The following is a 22137-nucleotide window of genomic DNA, read 5'->3' on the forward strand; positions in this document are numbered from 1 at the left end:
TTTATCGGTTACTGTACACTGTAATGTTTGACTCTTTTCACAGACAGTTAAGGTTTGCGTTTGGATCTTTGACTATTTAGCTTGGTAGGGCCTCACTAGAATGAATACCCCTTAGTTAGTTAGCTATTTAGCATGTTGGGTAGGCTGTGATAAATGAATGGCCAGTAAGATGTGACCCATGAAAGAGATTGGAATAAAATCACCCAGAACACCTTAACATGTCAGTGTTTGGGTAGGTCTTGTACCAGGGCTGCAAAGTAGTTATTGAATGCATTAAACTCTACCTGACTGTGTAAAACAAGTAATACTGCAGAGGTCAAATCAGCTAATTCTGTCTCCATGAAACAATACTTTAAACATGCATTGGGTGAAGAACCTAATGTCCTTTTAGCAGAATAGTTTTTGAACATATGTAGCTTAACTACTGAAGACCCACATCAAATTTTAGTCCAACACAGAGGAGGCAAGTTCAGTCCTTGAGAGCTGCAGTCCAGCAGGTTTGAGATGTTACCTGATTTAAGTTTAATAGACCCAAAAAGTTATCAAATTCATCTAAACATCTAAAAATTGAAGGATTGCAGCTCTCAAAGACTGAACATACCCTGGTCTAAGAGTCTACCTTTCTTTTTTTTATTGTTTTCCAAGGGTTGGAAAGGTTTCTTCACCCATCTTTCTTTAACCCTGTGGCACTTCCAGTATAGTCAAGGAAAAGAGCTCAGAAAAAAACTAGGATGTTAAATTTTACTGTTTTACTGTAGAAAAGCCGTTGAGGATGCAGATTAAACATTCAGAGAAAAATAACATAAGCAACGATAAAGAGATGCACTATCTCTGGTTTCTTAATCTTTAGGGGAAATTATATGTTACATTAAACCATGCAAATTTATATAAAAATGTAATGTGAGAAATCATTAAACTTATTGCAAAGTTTATTATATTTGGTTAAATAGCCTATAAAGGGAAATTTGTTGTAAAATGTACAACATAAAAATAAAAAAAGTGGGGATGCTTATGTGGATTTTAAGGAAGTCTTGTATTTTGTACGGGCAGCCAAGAGCAATGAAATTAAAAACAGTCTTTCCAGGTTTAGACTCAACTCGCTGAACATGAAGCAAAGAACTGTTAGCAGAGCGGATCTGATAAAATTCATCAGCATAGCGAAGCACTCCTGAAAGTTTTCCAGTTAGGTCTTTTTAGATGAGAAGGTACCAATGGGTATGACGTCTCTGAAGAAGACCACCCAATCTTACCGTATAAAATACAGTGTAAGTGTGTCTTAAACGTCACGTCGCAGGCAAGGTGATAGAGTCCAAAACCGAAAGAGGTGAAAAGGAAGGATGCCAGTAAACCACTGTTATGCAAAATCTACAACCTACAAACATAACTATGATGATTGTAGGGATCATCAGCCCATTCATGAAGGAAATACAGCACTGTCCCATCAAAATGTTGATCTGTATATAAACTAAGCTTCCATAACTCCTATGTGGCAAGTTCTTAATTATTGACTCGATATTATTATTTAATAAATCCATAGCTGGGCTAAATCCCTGTCTTGTGTTTTTACGCTGAGCACTACATCACTGCAGTCGCTGAAGCCTTTCTTTCTTTCCTTGTTTTTTTTTTCTTTTTTTCTAACCCAGATGGTGTGAAAGTCAAAAATGTGCTGCTTTTCCACAGCACCTCACCCTCATAAACAGCCAGTTTACAACTGTTTGGGGTAGTCGCTGACACGAGTACACACATGTCATCTAGCACCATTAAAATTCAGACCAGACCCACCACACATACACACTGGGTGGGGAAGCAGAGCATGCAGGGGCGAACTATCAGCCAAACATGGATTAAGTTCTAGATTTTATTTTGAATAACACCTTCATATTGGATTTTTTTTTTTTTTTTTACTGAACAATTCTTTTTATTGTTTTTAATGATGCAAAATGCCACAAAAATTATATTCGGCTCCTGCTTTTCTATGCTCTCTAGCAAATTGCAGATAAATGACCCATTAAGCATTTAATTCCATTATTAATATTGTAAAACAGCAGTCACCAGGCTTCACCGTGGGTGAAATATTTTGTTTTTTTTTTAAATCTTAGCTTCAGTCATGTTTACAATCCCAAATACAACTCGTATGAAGCTGCAAAAAAAAAATTACCAGCAGGATAAGATGTCGAGAGCATCTGTAATGTGTCATCAGTACACCCCATCCCTCCTTAAAGAAAGATAAAAGGAAGATAAACCTGTCATCCTCTCTGGATAACAAACTGCCTGTTAAGCTGTCGAGTGAAAAGCACCTAAATATATACATTTTTCTCATCTCATATGGTCAGAGGCCTCAGTCTCTGTTCTCGAAAGACATATTTCATATAGCCCACACTTCTCTCTTAGTTGTCACAACAGCTTGCTGTGATTTATTGAAAGAGTTGAACTCCTCACCCCTGACCCCATTCAAACCCAGCAGTATTTCCTTATCCACCTGGAACAGGCTCTTTATGTGCCTGCCCAGAGGCTCAACTTTCATTTGGACCAGAAATACCTCTCTCCTATATGAAAGGGGAAAGGATAAGGAAAATTATATCTTTAGCTAGTGAGCAGCAGCGCATCGATTGATGATTTGGAATGGGAATTGTTCTGAAGGAGCTGTCCCCTTTCATTTTGGGGATGAAACATAACGTAGAGCAATGCGCTGGCCGGAGGGAAAGAAGATATGAAGAGACAGAGAAGAGCATGACTTGTGTGATTTGTGGCTTCCACATTCTCCTTCTGTCTCTTGCTGTGCAGTTATTGAATACTTTTTTGTTTCAGTGGAGCAGAGAGTTTTGTTTTCTGGTTCTCTTTATGAATCAGCGTGTGTTGTTGGCCATAGTGTGTGAAGAGGATTATATGGACTACTTCTTCAAGTTTTAAAAAAATTTGTTTTGATTAAGTTTTGACATTTAGATAATTATGGTTAGACTGATAGTAGTAGAAAGGCTTCTATGAATGAACAAAGCAAATATTTTTGGTAATAGTTATTATGTAATTTAGTGTTTGCTTTTGATGAAAGGATTCATTCATTGATTCATTCATTTATTTGCCTTTTGGACCTAAAAGGTTTCATATTTAATAAGACAGTAAATAATTTGCATATTTGGATATGTTACTGGAGAAACTGGATAAATTTCATGCTGGCATAAACTTGTTAAAAGCTTTACCCAAAGGTAGCATTTTCATTAAGCGTGTTTGGACTTATCCAATATATCTAAAGGTTTTTGTCTGTCACACCCTTGGTCTTAAATCGTATTTTCAGTAGCTCTTATTAACTAAATAAAGTCTTATTTCTGTCTGTAGTTCAAAGGTTTTTATTGTGGGATTTGTTTGTGTATCCCTTAATGCCTGATTTATAGAATATTTTATTCCCAAATGTTCAATGATTTTTCCTCCTTTCTCTTTGTATGTGGATTGTTGACAGTTTTATGACTAACAGAGCAATAAAAACAAACATCTAAAATCCCATTTCCAAAAATCTTTTACTCTCATAAGTCAACAAAATGACATTAACTTTGAACCGGGCTTTATCCAATATCCAGAATACTATGATAAAATATTCCTCTGGATTCAAATCAGACAGGTTCAGTTTTAATTAACTTGCTGCTAAAATTCCACTTTTGAGATTTTTAGCTTCTGTTTGAAACACACAGACGGCCTGGAGGGAACCAGAGATTATTATCCAAAAAAACAATTTGATGTTTTTGTTGAGGCTGTTTCAGATGTTTAACAGATGTAGAAATTGGCCATGTTTTGCAGTGATGCTGAAATTTTTGCAGCAAGATGCAATGTCTAAAAGAAAAAAAAAGTGGCCACATTTGTATAATATGTGCAACTTTGGTTGACTAGTTTATAGCTCATAAAAGTAAGAGCGATAAGGAATGAAATGGGCTGGGCAGATGAGGAATTGACAAAGATAGTGGTGAAGTAGCAACAGTCTGTCTGGAAAAGAAGGATAAATGTTGACAGTGTACTAAAGAGAATTAGGATGACAGCCAAAAACAGAGCCTCTGGGAATTTACAAGACTCAATCCAGTGAATCTGCTTTTGGTTATAACATAGACCTAAATCACAGATGAAATGCAGGCCTCTTGGGACGACTACAAGATCTCTTGCAGATTACTCAAACTAAACAGGCACAAAATTGCACTCTAAGCCACATGTTTTAAATGGAGGCGCTGTGTGGAATGCTTTTTAAAGAGTGAGAGGGCATCCGACTCCCATTGGTTTCCTTTTTCCTGGATGAGACAGTTGAAAGGCTGAGCCGAGACTCGCAGCAGGATCCCGGGCTTGCAGAGGTTTCTCTGTTATTTTTGAGGAAGCTGACCACAGCATGCAAACTTCAGGAATACATTCTGATTGATATGGATAGATATATAAAAAAATACAAAAAAAAAATAAATAAAATAAAATGTTGTCACAGCCTTAAGTTTTTGTACAATCGTTTCTAAGAGTATGCCTCATATGTATCCTCTATACATGTGTATGGTCTTTAAAAGTCAGAGCAGTCTAACAAATTGACTTTCTGGCTTGTGATCCCTTTAAACAAAGCTTTCCCTGCTTGCAGATTACATTATGTCTGTGTATGGTGGCCAGCTCAAACAAATATTCAAACTGTTTTATTTGGACTTAAAGATGTAGAATTACCCAAGCAGACACATGCACAGATAAGAATAACATTAGAAAAGTTAAACATCATTTTGTCTGGCAAAAATGTGTTGTTCTGCATTTCTATCCTATTAATCATCCTGCAACCATTCAGATTCATCTTTTAACGCCTTTTATGTCCCCAATCTACAGACAGTGAATCAAGTTTTGTAAGTTCTGTAATTATCTGAGTCCATTCAAGCAGGTCTAATTCAGCGCATTTTAATGAATACTGCTTGGTTTCATTATACTTAACTTGTGCTAAAGCTAATGCGTGCTGAACATGTCAGCTTGTTTTCTTTTGGAATTTTTCTTGCATTCTTGTACCTTGCAAAGCAATTCAGCACATTAAAGTTTGCTCTCATAAGTTTGCTTTCATAAACTTATTTCTTATATCAAGACTGCAAAAGCTGCCACAGTAGCAGCCTTGCAAACCTTCTTAAGAAGGGATAAAAGAACATCTGAGGTGTTTACCCTGTTCTCAAAGAGCCAAGATATCAATCTAATGGGGTCTGATGAGATTTGATGGAAAGAAAGTACAATCTACAAAAGACTCAAAGGATTACTTGCTTTGTAACAATAAGTCCACAAAGAATTTATTTTTACACATTCTATTAGGCAGGCTGCACGGTGGTGTGGTGGTTAGCACCGCAGCCACACAGCAAGAAGGTCGCCGGTTTGAGCCTCAGCTGGGGGGCGGTGGCCTTTCTGTGTGGAGTTTGCATATTCTCCCTGTGTATGCGTGGGTTCTCTCTGGGTTCTCAGGCTTCCTCCCACCATCCAAAGACATGCATGATAGGTCTTTTGGTTATTCTAAATTCTCCCTAGGAGAGAGTGTGCGTGTGAATGGTTGTTTGTCTATCTGTGTCGGCCCTGCGACAGACTGGTGACCTGTCCATGGTGTACCCTGCCTCTCACCTGTTAAAATGCTGGGATAGGCTCCAGCTCACCCGCGACCCGTAATGGAATAAGCGGTCAAGATAATGATATTTTGTTAGGCATTGTATAACACCTTCACTTAGCAGTGAAGCACTTAGCACAGTGGTCCCAACCTGGGGTCTGGGACTCACTTTTGAAAACCTAAAACTAAGCATTGTTTCAGCACAGGGTGGAGCAGGGGGACCATGGTATTTTAGTATATACATGAATGGGGTCCCCAAGGAAAAGAGGTTGGGAACCACTGACTTAGCACATGTACTGTGTGGTTCAGTTATTGTTCAGTTTGCAACAATAGGGCAGCTGCTAATGTTGCACGGTAAAAAAAAATACAAAGAGTCAAACATATTCACATCTAGGTTTGAATAAAGACAAGCAGAACATATAAATTAAACAATCTCCCAACATAAAAAATTGTAGATGCTCCATGCATAAGAATAGATATCATGTATTGATAAATTTCATTGTAATTTCCACTCGCTTTTCATCCAAATGCTCCACTATTTTTCAGTGGTACACAGGCGGAAAATTGCTTATAAAACATTTTTTTAAACTCTCTTTTATATTTGAAATATTCCTTGAGACTGTATTTGTAAGAAAAACTAGTAAGGAGTGGCAGAGCATTCAGAGCTGGCAAAGCTCTGGTTTATTTTGTCAGAACTGCTCACTTTTAAAGAATTTTCTACCTCTGATCACTTTTTCATACAACCACAGTGAATGAGGTGATGTGTGTTCAAGCACCATAATTTCTTGGCTGAAGTAGTAAAAGTGAAAACTGCGCTGAGAGTGTAGAAACTATTGCAGGCTGACAGATGTAATCCCTAACACGGCTCCAAAGTGCTGTGTGCCACCACAAATTTTGAGTGAGGGTTTATTTAAAAAACAACCTCACACCACAGACCTCTTATGTGCCCTGTTTCTCATTTACTCTGAGCATAAATTGAAAGCTGTAGTTGCTTAGCATGATCTTAACAAACCTCTCACAGACACTCGAGCAGCTTTGCACTCTAATGATAAACACAGTGGAACATTAATCACGTTGGATAAAGAAGTCCAAGAAAAAGCAATTCAGATGTAAATATGTTAAAATGTTAAATCGTTTTTTTTTTTTTTTTTTTTCAATTACGCAAATGCACATAGTTGCCACAGCACGTTTTATATAATTACTGGCAAAATATGTGCTTGCTTCTATTTTTTATTACTATCTATTTATTTATTTTGCAGATTAAATGGGGGAAATTTAATGAAATCACTACATTTTTAGGGGAAAATGATCATGGAATAAGTCGTGTTATTAACCATTTGTTTAAATTTTCACCATTAATTTTCAGTCAGATTGTTTTCAGATTTAGTTAATTTTCCTTTCCTGAAAACAAATTTTAACCTTGTTTCCTCTATAGAGATATGCATTGTCATCCTAAAAAGTGGGCTCATTGTCACCAAATCTATGATCTATTGTAAGGAATTTCTAAAAAAAAAATAAAATAATGTTAAAGTACACCTGCAGATTTGCTGTAGAGCTAATGATCTTCTCTGACATCAACTCCACATCATTAATGAGTGCGGAAGTTTGCTTGTCTTCTTCAGACAGTCCTCTTTATAAGGTAAAGTGGACTTCTAGGATCATCTCCTTGCCAAGGGTAGATTCATTATTCACCAGTGAACATCACTTTCATCCAATCCTTCATAGTTCGTGACTGCATTTCATTCACAAACACTGACACCTCTTTTTGTCCTACGTTTCCATTCATTCGCTGTGCATTTTCTATTTTCAAGGCAAACTGCTTTCAGTTTTATGTCCTGTTGCTAAGATGTATTTCTTGGTATTTCCCCTGTAGAAACTGCCCACTTTGTTTTTACTGGCTCCAGATTTTAGACCCAGCTGACTGGGATCAGCCAACATCTTTAGCCACTTACACTTGTTCTCTTGAACTAGCTCAGCTCTTCTTGTGGCCATGTTTGTAGTCATTTGCATATTCTTATCAGGTACTTTAGAAATTCAGACTATAAGGTGATTCAGTACTTTTCCTCTACTTCATCTGAAAAAGGAAAAATAAATAAATTACAATGTTTTACATTTCCAGGTCCATATATATCCATTCCCCCAGTTACCTTTCATGCTACATTTCACATTTATACATTTTAAAAGATTTTAATGTCAAACGTTCAGTTTACATTTTATCTGAATTTATTTAGATGTGATATAGCCCTATTCTGCACACAAATGTACATTTCTAGGTTACACATTTGGTTAAATTTTTGTCCCAAACTGAGATACAATATAAAGCTTTGTGTTGAGTTGTAGATTGTACACATTAACAGCTTCAACATGCTTTTTTTTTTTTTTTTTTTTTTTTTAATATACCAACGGTTTGTCCTTCTACAACCAAAGACCTGAAAAGCTTCAGTCAACTTCAGCTTTCACAGTCTGGCATCTGATGACTGAACATTCTTGTCTTGCTTTTCTCTTTTGTCTCTGCTACTGTTTTTCTTTACATGCTAAGCTCTTTTTGGCTTTTCCGCCTTTTCCATCTGTGTGTCATTCAGTGGATGATGATAGATATCACTATTACCGTAATGGAATGATCCATCAAATCCAGAGTGCTTCTACACTCAAGCCTATAACACTATGCCTGAAAAGAAAAAGAGATTACTTTTGGTGGTAGCAGAGATGTTAGCATTCTTTAGCTTGACTTATGAAAGGCTTATGTCACGGAACAACTGATTCATATACAAACATTCAGATTAATGCTTTGTGTGATCTGGCCTACCTGCCTTTCCTTTTCTGACATCCATGTCACAGCCACCTTTTATCACGGGTTACTCTTATCGTTGGTATCTTGTTTTTAAATTATTATTATTATCATTTAACAAAGCGATTTGAAAGATAAGTTGTCAGCTCATCTAAAACAAGTTTAGACTGAATTTCTCTGGTAGGGTCTCTGTTTTAATATTTTTAAACATAGTTTTCACTCTGCTGTTTTTTTCTCTTATTATGAAAACAGAATAAACTGATTGAAGTTAAGTATGTATGTTCAGGCCGCCTTGAGTGTATGATGCTTCCTCTTTTCTGGGGACCAAAGCTGAATTTGTGGGAATTAACTATAACAACTCATTTAACCAATCATATCTTGGTTTTGGCTGCTGACTTTGTACCCTTTGCTGTTATATTAAGGGAAAAGTGAAAACATGCATTGACAAGTTACATCATACTGAATAGATTAATATCAAAGAAAGTTGTGCAGTAAATGAATTGTGGTTTATACTTCTTTCTTTGTAACACTAAACGTTTCTTGACCTTATTGTTGTGTAGTCCTTAGCAGTGGTTTTGATGTGGCTCATGGGCCGAATGTGTTTTGATAAGCAATTTAGTCAATTCTGAAATATCCCAATGCTGCTGAGTTTTGTGATCTATGAGTTTTTCTTATAGACATAACTGATGCAGCCCTGTGATAGACTGGCAACTTGCAACAAGCTTTTTTAGTTTAACTTGAGGATTTTCAGTTTCATGCATTTTTTGGTACTCCAAAACATATTTGCGGTCATTGTGGTGCCGCAAATTGTGTTTGTTACCTTCGCCGACAACTTCAGCTTGATAGCATTTGTAATAAATAAAACGACACCTGCAAGCAAGTTTAGGTAAACAACTCAAGCTGCTGTGCTACATCCCAGTGTGATCTGCCTCAAACAATTCATGCTACATCGAATATACCCATCCAATCTGGGTGGTCTTTTTAAACTTCACACTCCCTCCCTTGTTCTTTGCCTAATGCTTGATGCCACTACTGCTTCTGCTGTCCTAAACACCACACAATGATTATTTTTATTTTGAGCTCCTCTACCCAAACATCCACTTGTAGGCTCCGGGCAAAAGTGAAAATATTGTTTAGTATTTACTGGGAGTGATGGGATTGGAGCTTGCTGCCACACTACAATTATTCTTAATCAAGCTTTTATTCATCAACTGTTGTCTGACTGAAGTAGTTATGTCTGACCTTTTCAAACCAATGTAGGCTATCTCCAAACTACAGATATTGCTGCAAAGGTTCTTCTGCTATAATTTCACTTTGGAGTGCTCTGTTGCGTGCGCATTTAGAGGTGCAGCAGTGAAAATAGTCCCCACTCAGTTTTCTGCCGTCCCATTGTCCGAACATGTTTAGGGCTATTTAAACCGGTTTACTATATACAAGACAAATTCATATCAAAACAAGAATAAAATACAGTTTTAGGTGTGAATTGGAATATTATCCATCACTACTCAAAGTGTAGCTTTAGTAATATATTAAGTAATAATACCTCAGCTTGACCAATACCTGTGAAGCAAAAGACCTCCCATCACACTCAGCTGTTCTAACAAACATGTTAGCATGCTAACATGCTAAATTCAGACAGTAAAGGTGGTTTGCATTGCACCTTTTAACTATGTTAGCTAGTCTTTGCATGTTTGTTAGCATTTTAACATATAGGGCTCGTGTCATACAAAACTTTGTTAATGCCAGAGATCCTAGCAAAATTTTCCAGTGGCTGTATTATAGCTCCTCTTTGGACCATAGCAGTACAGAAAAGTTTAAATAAGTTCTGAGGTCCACAATCACCAAAAAGAAGAAAAACTGTAACTTGTAGTAAAGATTTGAAATGAATAGATAAGAAAAGTCTTGTGCTTAACAGGAAGACAACACAATGATTTGCTTCTCTGTCTTTAGATCTTGTAATATATTAATCAGCATGAGTCTCTTCATTAAGCACTAGCTTGTGCAAGATACTATAAAAAATATAATGTTCAGAAAGCCTGCTGTAAAATCAATAAAATAAACATTCTGGGCAGCATGTTTATTATAGTTAATCTACAAATAACTAAAACATGATGAATGGAATACTGATACACTGCATTACAACATTACACCATATTTAGATTATTATGATTCTAAAATAGTTTGACAGGATTTAATCATGTTGTCTGAGTTTGAGACCTATTTGTAACAGTATTCTGTTTTCAAGTAAACTGTGCCCCCTTGATGCTAGATGTGGTGTATATTCAATATAGTCTGGAACTGTCTGTCCATCAAGGATCTATGACTTCATGGCTTAACCAGGGATAACAAAAAGTGCTATATCAGCAGAGTCTGTATTTCCAGACACTTTATCCATGTGTTAACATAGAGCTGGTATTGTTTGGAAAACACTAGGAGGGCAATGCGATTTCTATGCCAGCGGATAGCCATTCATTTCCATGTTATTTGTCTTTGACATGACTGTCACATTTATGGATGGCTAAGTCTTCTTGACAGATGAAGAAACTGAGGTTTTTCTAGACTGTGAGCAGCTAGGAGTATGATTTTCCAGTAAAATCCTCTGCTGGTTAGCACATACCATGTCTTTTTTTTGTGTCTTTTTTGTCTTTTTTGTTTTTACGACTATTTTAATAGCTTAACTTTCAGTGTGTGTGTCTCTCTCTCTTTACACACTAAGATTTATACACAGTGGGATCATCCTAAAACTACTGTAGTCACAAATGTTTACAAAATAAGAGAAAGCTATTAAGATTTCCAGATCTAAGGTGACACTTTACTTCCATCTTTTTCAATAAATGGCTGCACTTTGTGCACAGAGGTAGTGATTATGGGCTGCTGAGTCCAGACAACTAGCAAGTTGTATGTGTGACTAAACAGCAAGAAAAGGCTGTATGGGGCAGAAAGGCGTTTGTTTATCCAACATGCTGTAATGTTATGAGAACTGCTGCTTTGGCCCTGGTTACAAGCTGTAATGTAAATATTGAAGTGTATGGAAACGGAGCACTATTTAAGGCTTACCATATGCTGTAATAATTTGAGCCACTAATTGTGGAGATTTAATGTCTTCTTAAGAACAAATATTGCTGTGGTTGTCATCTAGTGTTCATCTGAGCACAGATGTACAAAAAGTTTGTTGATTTCTCAGCTATTATGTTTCTAAAGTATCATACTTAGCATATATACTGTATATTACGACAGAGATACAAAGAAAGACATCTATCAACAACATCCTCTAATACAATGACATCAGATACCACTTCAAAAATAATGAACATTGTTTGTCACCATTTCTCTATATAAACATAATGTAATATAAACATAATGGAACTGAATAGTACTGTATATCTTAGACAAATAATAGTCAGATTTACCACTTAGCTGTGTATGCACTCTTGTTTTAAACCAATCAGTCCCAGTTTTCAGTCTTTTTAATCATTACCGACTAAAATGTCATAATATCATAATAATGTCATAATATATAATATAATCTGTTAGCATACATTAAAACTTAGCTCATGTCATAGAAAATACTGTAACTAGTTTGCTGAATTACTGGTGTAAGATTCTGTTTTAATTTTGATTTGCAGCTAAAACATGTAATCTATGTCCTTGGGCCTTGATCTTACCATATTTATGATTGTAAACATGAGTTTCCTGAACGGGATGTGGGCAGTAGCACCTCAGTTACATTAAAACTACAAAAACTGAAACAGGGAAGAAAAGTTGCACAGGCAAAAAGATCTATTTTGCACTGAAACTTAAAATATACCCTGTGGGAACGTGTAAGACTGAAGTTAACTCTGCCTTGGTGGAGTATTTTATGAGACCTTTAAATTTTTTTATTTTATTAGTTTTACCTTCTTGAAAACAAACTACTGCTTTCTGGTGTCCTGAGCTTGCCTTACCCCCAACAACATACCTCTTTCTCCTCCATTCAGCTTCTTGGTCGTACTGAGCACCCCTCAGTAAACCTAATCCAGGGAGAAATGGCTGCTCCGAAACACTTTTGGCAGAGCAAGTAATTACTCTGTTTTTAAGAGACATGGCTATACTTATTAGTGGGGTGAAAGAAGCCTTTGAAAAAGTTTTTTAAGCAAATTTTTTGAGGTTGCATTTTATCCTTTGTTAGACGCTGTCATGAATAGTTTTAAAGGCTGTCACATCAGAAACATCGAACAAACTTACTGAAATGAAGTTTTTATAAGCATGATACAAGCTGATCTGTGATCCTCTTACTCAATGTATTCATGTACAAATGGTGTTTCATGAATGGAGTCCACTGTGAATGAAAGCTTTTAGGTCTGTCCAAGCTCTTTATCTCTACCATCTCCTCTCTCTTTCAGTGCTACTTAAAAGACATACAGTGAATATATTGTGTATTGGTGTATACTTATTTCTTGCCAGGTTCATAGATTTCAAATGTATGAAATTGGCTTGAATAAATAATCAGTGGAAATAAATGTCAGATGTCACATATTACTCCAGATGTGTACCTCTAAAACTGTGGGGCTGGGCTGGAACATGGGCTGTAGGTCTGTTTCCAGAGGGATCTTTAAATAAATATATCTAGTACACTTTATGTCTGTGACCTTAAGGAGTGCTGGATGGAAATAAAGAAAAAAAGTAAAACAAATGACCCTAAGGTGGAATACTCCAATACACAGTATGCTCAGATTGACTCGATGATTTCATAGAAGAAAAAATAATCTTTTAAAGAAAACATGCCCATTGGGCATTTTTATTTAAATTTATTAAAAATAAAAAAAAATAAAAAATAAATTTATTCAGTGAGTTGGTTGGTTTGTGTGCAACCAAACCATGCAATCAGAGCATCTGTAAAACCAGCTTGGAACAGCCTTAAGGCCCATTTATGCTCCCTTACGTACGTAAATAGCGACGTCTGTTTAAAACGTTGTCATACGTCGTCGTCCTCATACTTTCATGCCTACGTTGTGTTTCCATGGTTGTTAAGTCACTTTTTCAACTAGCTTGCAGTGCCAAGTGCAGAGTTCACTCCAGCGAGCTGACCTCAGTTTCAGACAATATTTGGCAGCGGTAATAAAGTTGTTACCAACCAGCCAACACACCCTATACACTCGCATACAATCTTTATTCAAAAGCTACAGTTTCTACAATTGTTCCACAATCCTCTTCTTCTTCTCTGGTTTGTTTCTTTCGCTGGTTGTATATCAGCTGTTCTGCTCAACACTGCCCCCACGATTTCTGGTGGTATTGCTCCAACTTCTGTGTCAATCAATGGATAGCTAAGCTCCCCGAAAATGGACCAAATTGCGTGTGTAATTGACGCAGAAGACAGACGAAACTGTCCGTCCGTCTGCACATCCGTCTTCTGTGTCAAGCATTAATGGGTCTTTAGATGCAATGGGACAAATTGTAAGGGCTAGTTGGTAACGAAATGCAATAAACAAAATATCTATAAGTAGTTTATAAGGTATATAAAGAGTTTGGCTGTGTGTAGTGAGGTTCATGAGTTCCAGGGGTGTTTAAAAAAAAAAAAAAAAAAAAAAAAGCTTTCCATGGCCCCAGCTGGAAATTGATGCTTGTTTTGTTTTAAATAAAAAGGGGAATGATACTTAGTTTTACACCATTGAATTGCTTCTGTGTTTTGCGATGTCAGCTCAGTCTGACAGCTCTAACTCATCCCCATCAGTTCTCCTCAGTTTTAGCCCAAAAGAAATTGGAATATGCAGGATGGAAAATACATGTCTTACATCAAGCCTTTTTTTAATTTACAGAAAACAAGCAGACTTTTAAAATCATATTTTTTCCACATCTCTCCAAGGCATCAAAATTTTTTGATCAAAGATGTTTACACTTTGTTTTTGTTTGTACCTTTATTACACACAGGCAGAAACACATATGTTGTTTATCTTCTGTTAGGAATAAAATAGGGTTAATTTGTAAATCATTGCATAATGTTTTATTTACATTTTACACAGCATCCCACTTTTTTGGAATTTGAGTTTCTATTAAACTTTGGAGGTTTTATAATTTTATAAGAGCAAAAATATCAATTTTTAACTTATACCAAAAAATATAAAGTTTCAAGTGCATTGCTAGTAAAAGATCAAGATTAATTAATCAGTTAATTAATTATTTACACAACAAAGTTGGTGGTTTACCTCCATAATATAGCCATGCATTTGTGTGAATGTGTGTGAATGTGTGTTCATGTGCGCGAGCGTGTATGTGTCTATGTCCCTTTGAAGTTGTGATGTCCACCTACCTCTCTGCGGCCTTGCATTGTGTTGAACAGCTCCATTTGTCCCACCTTAATCCCCTGACCTCAACTTGAATAAATCAAGCAGAGTAGCTTGTAAATGTGTGCAGGGAGGAAAACTCTGGTTCCCAAATTATACCAAAATATGTGATTTCAAAATATACCACGATCTGACCAGTGGTTTGGTAATGAATGTTCAATCAGAGATAAAAATTGAATAAACAAATTACATTTCCCAAAACTTGTGAAGCGGATAAGACGAAAATAAACTTAAAAAAAGAAAAAAGTAATCAATTTACTTTTCAATATGGCTTATTACATACTGATTTTACACTTTTTCAAAGATCCTCTTTAGACCCTTTTCCATAATTGCATTTTCCAACATTGTTTCAACCAGCATTTTGTCCAAGCCGTGGGGCAGCATCATGGCACCCAAAGTGCACCCAAGCTAACCTCTCTCTATCGATGGCTCTGGGCCAGATTAAAGTGCTGGGGCTCATTGTTTACACAGCTCTGTGGTGCCACGGCTGAGCAGGCCCAAACAATGGGCCCTTGCTCCCCTTTGTCAGAGTGAGAGGAAGAATGGAGACCTCTTGACATGGCAACCTGAAGCCTCAATACCCCCACTTCACCTAGCTGGGAGGGTCACATCAAGAGGGGAAGTTAGAGATAAGTAAGGAGGAGAATGGAGAGATCAAAATGAAAGGGGGGGTGGATGGAGAATGTCCAAGGATGAACAAAGATAAGGATATGTATCTGTCACATAGGATAGAGGGTCCCCAATGAGGACATGGAGATCAAAATGTTTTTAGGAGGCAGCAGAAGCATAAATCCGTTTGAGAGGAAGAATGTCTGATGACAAGAATGGAAGCATAAATAATACTTTTCATACTGGCCCTAATTGACCATATGGTATCTGTTTTTCGCTTCATTAACATGATGGATTTGAGAACGGATGTCACAAATGACAAAGATGCTTCTTTTATTTTCCTCTTCCTGCATAAAGACAGAGTTTCCAGGTTTTCCTCCCCACCAGTCAGAAAATACCTTTATCATGTGATACAGTGAGCTCTTGTCACATTCTGAGTGTTTGCATATCCAGTATTACATAATGTCACCAACATTATGAAACAATACCCACTAATGTTACATCACAACACAACCTCTCGCTGTGTGTTATCTTGTTTTCATTAGCATGTCAGAGTTCACCATTAGCTTTCAAAACTTGGGATCACTTTTTCTTCATGATTGCAGGCCACTTTCTTGGTAACAACACAGTCATCGATGTTCTTCGTCGCCATGGATACGAGGTGGAACACACCCCTGCTGGGCAGCCCATAAGAAGGTACTTTCTCTCCTAATATGTGTTTTAATGCATCATCATCACCACCATCATAATCATCTCAGAATAGGTCAAAGTTATAGAATGTTGCATTTATTGGGACAAATTTAATAAAAAGTTTCTACAGGAATCATGTCTGCAGAGCTAATATGATGCAACAGTTGGTATTCAGTTAGTTGCAATTTGCAGTTTTACCACCAGAGGTCACTATAGTCATACATGAAGTACCTTTAGTAGAATTAATTTTGTGGCAAATGAGCCTTAAAACTTACAAAAATATAATCGAAATCCAACATCCCCCAAAAGTTGTATTTTGCTGCACAAGCACCTAAGTGTTAAACATCTTGTCAGACACTTCCAGGTATTGGAGTTTATCTCCAAATCATGGATCTCTTGTTTACATTTTTCTGTTTTAGCAAAATAATTCTCAGTGATGCATCTCATTCTCCAGGGTTTCAGCATGTCTTTGAATGCTTCCACTTTATAGATTGTACAGCTGATATGTCTGACAAATTCCCCACTGGCCACCAATGAAGTGGTGTTGAAAAGTCCAACCTCAGCAGGGCTCGTATCTCCTGCTGCAAAGCTTGTAGTGCACTCAGTCTACCATGGCCCACTGCGGGTGGCTATCTCAGTCTGAATCTGTATTCTTGTTCCTGTGTGAGTGAATGAATGAGTGAATCTACTTTCACACACACTGGTTGATATAGGATCATGAGCCTGAGGAGAACTCTGATCTGTTCATACCTGATTACTGTCATGAGTTTGCATCAGTTTCTATTTTTACTCCTAAAATATGTTTACAGTTAAGGTTTGTATGGAAATACTGCATGTAAGCACAAAAACACGTCTCTCACTTCTGTCTCTCAAAAGCTTCTTCTCATATGTGCCCTGCAGGAGATCATCATCCAGACCTATTTCACCCCTTTTGGAGGGCCACCACGATGAGTCCCCTATGCTGGAGCCTTTCCTTCATGAGCTCCCCCACAAGGAGGAGGATCATGGGCTGGAGGATGATCTGTTACCCCACATGCTTCTGCCAGCAGATAGCCTGGAGCTGCTGGAGAAAGCAGAGAGGAAAATGCAGAAGAAAAAAAGGCGAAACAAACAGAAGAAACAGCGAAACCGACATTTTAATGACCTCTGGGTTCGCATTGAGGAGAGGTAAGATGACAGAAAGCTGATGTATTATCAATACATGGGCCAGCCAAAGGGGAAACAACACAATAAAACAAAGGAAAAAAAGAATTTGAGAAAAAAGACAAGGCTGTGAGAGGGAGGAGGGGAAGTCAGAAATGTGTAATGTTGACTTGTGTGTAGAATAAAACTGACAATTCCTGGTGAGATGCTGCAGGCTCAAACAGCCACCATATCACATCACCATGCTCATCATGCCGATGAAAAAAAAAAAAAACACTTTAACCCTGCAGTGTATGAGTCCAGACTAGTTCCTAGCTGGTTTAAGTGTCTTGGAAATAGCAACCTGATAATTCCTAATAAGAATCCGGCTTTGGTCTTACTGTTGCTCTAGGCAGGGACTAACCAAACAGCAAAACAAGATCACCTTTCAGACAAAAGATATCCCTCTGCACGAGGTGCAGGCTTCAGTGTCAATGTCCTTCATTGTTTTGTAACAGTAAGATTTTGTTTTCATGACAATCATCCACCTGCACAGGAAGCAAAGTGGTCAGAAAAACCAAAACATCATCCTTCCATTCGTGAGAGTCTCCTCTCTGTTATGTCCTCCACTTACCTTGTTGTGTGATTCTAAAAAATCACACCACAAAGGCCCTCGTTGCTGTGAGATATCTAATACTATATTTTCTCATTGAATCTTGAAGGAAATGAACAGTCCTAAACCTGTGCCACAACATAAACATTGTAATATTATTACATTCTCAAAAACTGGAAAATCACAGTTTTCTTCTCCGTCAAGGATAATTAAATAAAATCTTTTCTTTTTTTATTTATCTATTTAGGACGTGGGTGTTTTAATGCTGAAGTAAGCCCACATAGATTGCGTGTTACACTTGACATTATAGCACATGTTCATATTTCTAACACTATGTCTGCACATGGCTTGAAGCTACATTCCTGGAACTTTAATTTTAATTTTTGTGTCTTTTTGTTCATGTGTAGTTTTAAATTCCTTAAACTTGATTTGAATTTGAAAAAAAGCCCAAATATAAGTGAAATATACAGTAGGTGTTTTGTGGTTTGAATCTATAAGGCTCTAGATGGGAGCTCCCAGAAAAATTTGTCATCTTACCCTCATCTTAAGCTAGATTTTTAGGATAATTTCTGAAAACTAATAGTTGATACAGCTGAATTCGTACAAGACTCATAAATTTTTTACCCTGACTGAACATGCATTGATTTCTTCCATATGCAACATGTGCAATTCCAAATTAGTGATGGAAACAAAATTCCACCTGAGTAGCATCTGTTTTTCGAGGGAACAGAGGAGGTTTGTGAATGTTTGTGTACATTTTGTCTGTAGAAATGTTTTCTCTCTGACTGCGAGACCCTGCATTTTTGAACGGAAGGGAAACAGACTGTTTGTGTGTGCATGCAGCAAAGTGTACTCGCTGCACCTCTTTGTATATTTTAACATCTGAAAAGGTGGCCAAGAAAGCAAAGACTAGGCGGTCTAAAGAACAGAAACGACCGCAGTGCCACGGCTCTTTGTTGTGTTTGATGCGTGTCCACATATTGATGTGTCACACCTGCTGCCTTTAGCCTAAATAAACTTGCTTCATAAGAAAAAAAAAATACTTTTTTTTCTCTCTGTACAGTTAAAAACTGCACCAGCTACTTCTTTTGATATACTCATCCATTTAAGAAATACTGAATAAAAACTACAGGGTGGGAGGTCTAAAGCTAAGACCAGTCAATGGAAACAGATCTGCTGAAGCCTTTTAGAAACTGAGAGAAAACTACACCTCATTCAAGTCTTCAGTCTGTTAATACATATCTGTTTGATTCTGGATTGGACCTTCAACTGTAATGCTAAAAATAATAAGGATTGAGTCCCAGCCTGGATCTCTCTGTCACATGTCACTCCCCCCTCTCTCTCTGACCCCATTCCTGTCAATCCACTGTTGAATAAAGGCCACCAGAGCCCAAAACTCCTTTAAATGAAGTGATAAAGGTGGAATATTTAATCTAATTAGTCTATTCTGCTCTTCTCTCCACAGTTCAATGGTGCAATCCCCTCCCCCCCCCTTGGTTCGCATCATTAATGGCTACATCACAGTGCAGCCGCTTCACAGAGTCCACGGCCACCACGACCACCATTACCCACCATCTGCATCAGCCACTTCTTCATCCTCATTATTTTTACTTCTCAGTTGCACATTGCTAACGGTGATCCTGCAGATATGGACTGTGATCCTCTAGCATGACATTGGTTAAGACTGTAAAAAACAGTCAGTCTACTTAAGTTTAAAATAAAATATTTGATGGTTTTTAATAAATATAATAAATATGGGGTCTGCTTAAGACTAAGATGAGGCTGCAAGAAACATTTTTTCATGCACAGAGCAGAACTGAGCACACTGAGCATAGCAGGAAAGAAAGGTGACAACAAAAAAGATGTCAAAACATGACATGACAAACATGTCAGCTCCCTGAAGGATTACAGGGTCCAAGTATTCACCATTCAGTGCCTGCAACAATTGGAGATGGAGTAACTTTTCAGTATAAAAAGAACAAGAGTATCATTTACAACATTGCTGAATATCAAATACCTTTACTAAGCACAACTGGAACCACGTGTCTACTATGTATGTGAGTTAGAGGTGTGTATGTGTACGTGTTGTATGTGAATGAACACAATCTACCAGCTCTTACACTCCCTTTGCCTTCCAACAGAAGCGTTCTTCAGACCTTAATTTATTCTTCCATTTTAGAGGAATGTACTTAATGTTGCATAAAATCCTTCTGTGGGGGAAATTGTACATAATGTTTCTAAATATTATAGATTTGTATTTTAGAGTTATAAAAAAAGCGCTAATTATCAAAAGCATTGTTGTTCATATAAATATATAGATATGCAGTATATTTTTTAAAATGAGATCAGGAACTAACCACCATAGTCCACATCATGTGTGTCACTGAAATGAAAGTTTTAAAAGGGACAGATGATTGTTATGTACTTTGTGTATCAGTGTTCTAATCTGCTTTAATATTTGTAAAAAAAAAAAAAAAAACCTTTTGTTTTTCACATACAGGTAATTTGTTTTATTTATTTAACTACTACAGTTTTGTTGTAAATCATATGAGACATTTCTTATGACGTTTTATAAATATTTTTTTTCACCTTTATGTCCAAATGTGTTTTTCTCACAGGTTTTAGTAATAATAATGATACTGCAGTTTAAATTAATAAGATGTCTACACACGCAGACCACATGCATCATAGTGCTTTATGCCTTTCACATTTCATTTATGGCATGAGATGATTGTATTAGTATTGATAAACAATAAAATATTAAATAGATTCATTTTTGATTGTATTGCTGATTCTTGAATTCAAATCACTGAGCATAATGGATTATTATTATTATTATTATTTATTTTTTTATTAATAATATTATTATTATATTTTTTTAAAGAATAATGTCTTTGAATCTTCTTTCATGTAGCTATCGTCCTCTTTTTCTTTTTTTTTAACACTTTCAATCTTGTGTTTATTTTTTACTTTAAAATTGCATTTCCATAATGAGTATATCTCTGCAAACACAATACCTATCTGAATACATAGTAAATGAAACACTTGAGAGACTTATTAAGACGGCACATAGCATAAATGTAAAAGTTTCAGGCTTGCTTTAAAAAAAAAGCCCCCAAAAAACAATAACAAAAACAAAACTTACAGTAGTATTACAACTCATATTACAGCATGTGAATATTCCCTCTGCAAGGCCCACTCTGATAAAGTGAATCAGAACAATATTAGAGAGGTTTTAGTACAGACAGGCACTATTTGTTCACAAAGTTTTCCAAATGGTTTTTAAAAGATTAAGCTAGAAGAGACATGAATGAGTTTATCTTACCAGAGACCATGACTCTAAAATCCATCTTAGTCATTTAAGCACTTAAAGAAATTATGCCAAACGGTTCTGAAAATTCTGACATAAGTCCAAGTAAACAGCAGCATATTGAGCAAGTTAGCTGGATTACCAGACAGTCCTTTTAGCAAGTTATACCTTAATGCTGCGGTGTTATTAAGCCATATACCACTTCATGAAAAAGTTTAATTTCAGTTTAATCCCTGTACATCAGCTGAGTCCAAAATAATGTCCAAATGAATTCTAAAGTTGCTTCTGGATGTATAAATAAGCAACTGCTTACTAAAATTTTCACCATTTTTATAGGATTGTAATAGATCAAAGTGAGCTTTATTCCAGCTATCACAGTGTAATGATTGTGTTATGGCTAGCTTGAACATAAGAGAACATAAACACATTGCTGCCCTCGTGCCCTCATCCAGGGCTCATGTTTTGTGTTGTTCATGTATTCCGATAAGGCAGCTATTAAATGTTGTTTGATGTTCGCATGTGGTCTGCCACAAACAGCTGCTCTGCTGGCTAGTGAGGAAACAAACAGGAAACAGGAGCCAGAACGGATCCTTTAGATGTTCAGGAAATGAGAGCTAATTGATTTGTTATATCAACAGGAAAAGATAGCTAATTGACTTGTAAGTCTGCGCTTTGATTTAGGAGGGGCCGTGTGCTAGACGTGCTGATGTGCGTGTGCAATATGATGACAAGAAGATTAAGGAGATATAACAGTAAGTGATGCTATCAGAGTATCAAGTGTAAAGGCAGCTTACTTCACTCTATCTGAAAATAACATCTGGACAGCTGTTTGAGTTTTAAGACTCAGCAAATGACTTTGTTTCCCTTCTGACAATTATTTAGACACCATTATCCCAGACATTTTCTTGTAAATGCAAAACTGAACATTGCTACTTTTCACCGGTTGACTATAGGAAAAAAGGCAGAATGACTTTGTAGCTCAAGTCATGTCTGTAGCCAGTCCAACTGCTCAAAAACGTTAAAGCCACGTCATGGTAAAAGTAGCATGTGATTCTAAAAGACATTTTTTTTTCGTCTCTTCCATGTAACCTAAAACTTTTATAAACA

The 22137-nt window shown here is 36.7% G+C and overlaps 1 protein-coding gene across 1 annotated transcript in view; it reads left to right on the top strand.

Annotated features, from left to right (window-relative positions):
- The window catches only part of trabd2a (TraB domain containing 2A), a 55394-nt gene extending 34905 nt beyond the window's left edge, over nucleotides 1–20489 (top strand). Inside the window, exons 5-7 of the mRNA XM_041969191.1 lie at nucleotides 15901–15991; nucleotides 16886–17152; nucleotides 19186–20489. Coding sequence (XP_041825125.1) covers nucleotides 15901–15991; nucleotides 16886–17152; nucleotides 19186–19387 — 560 coding nt within the window. The 3' untranslated portion in view covers nucleotides 19388–20489. The remainder of the gene's footprint in view (nucleotides 1–15900; nucleotides 15992–16885; nucleotides 17153–19185) is intronic.
- The last annotated feature ends 1648 nt before the right edge of the window (nucleotides 20490–22137 follow it).

This window comes from Melanotaenia boesemani, chromosome 19 (assembly GCF_017639745.1).
Source record: "Melanotaenia boesemani isolate fMelBoe1 chromosome 19, fMelBoe1.pri, whole genome shotgun sequence".
Classification (NCBI taxonomy): domain Eukaryota; kingdom Metazoa; phylum Chordata; class Actinopteri; order Atheriniformes; family Melanotaeniidae; genus Melanotaenia; species Melanotaenia boesemani.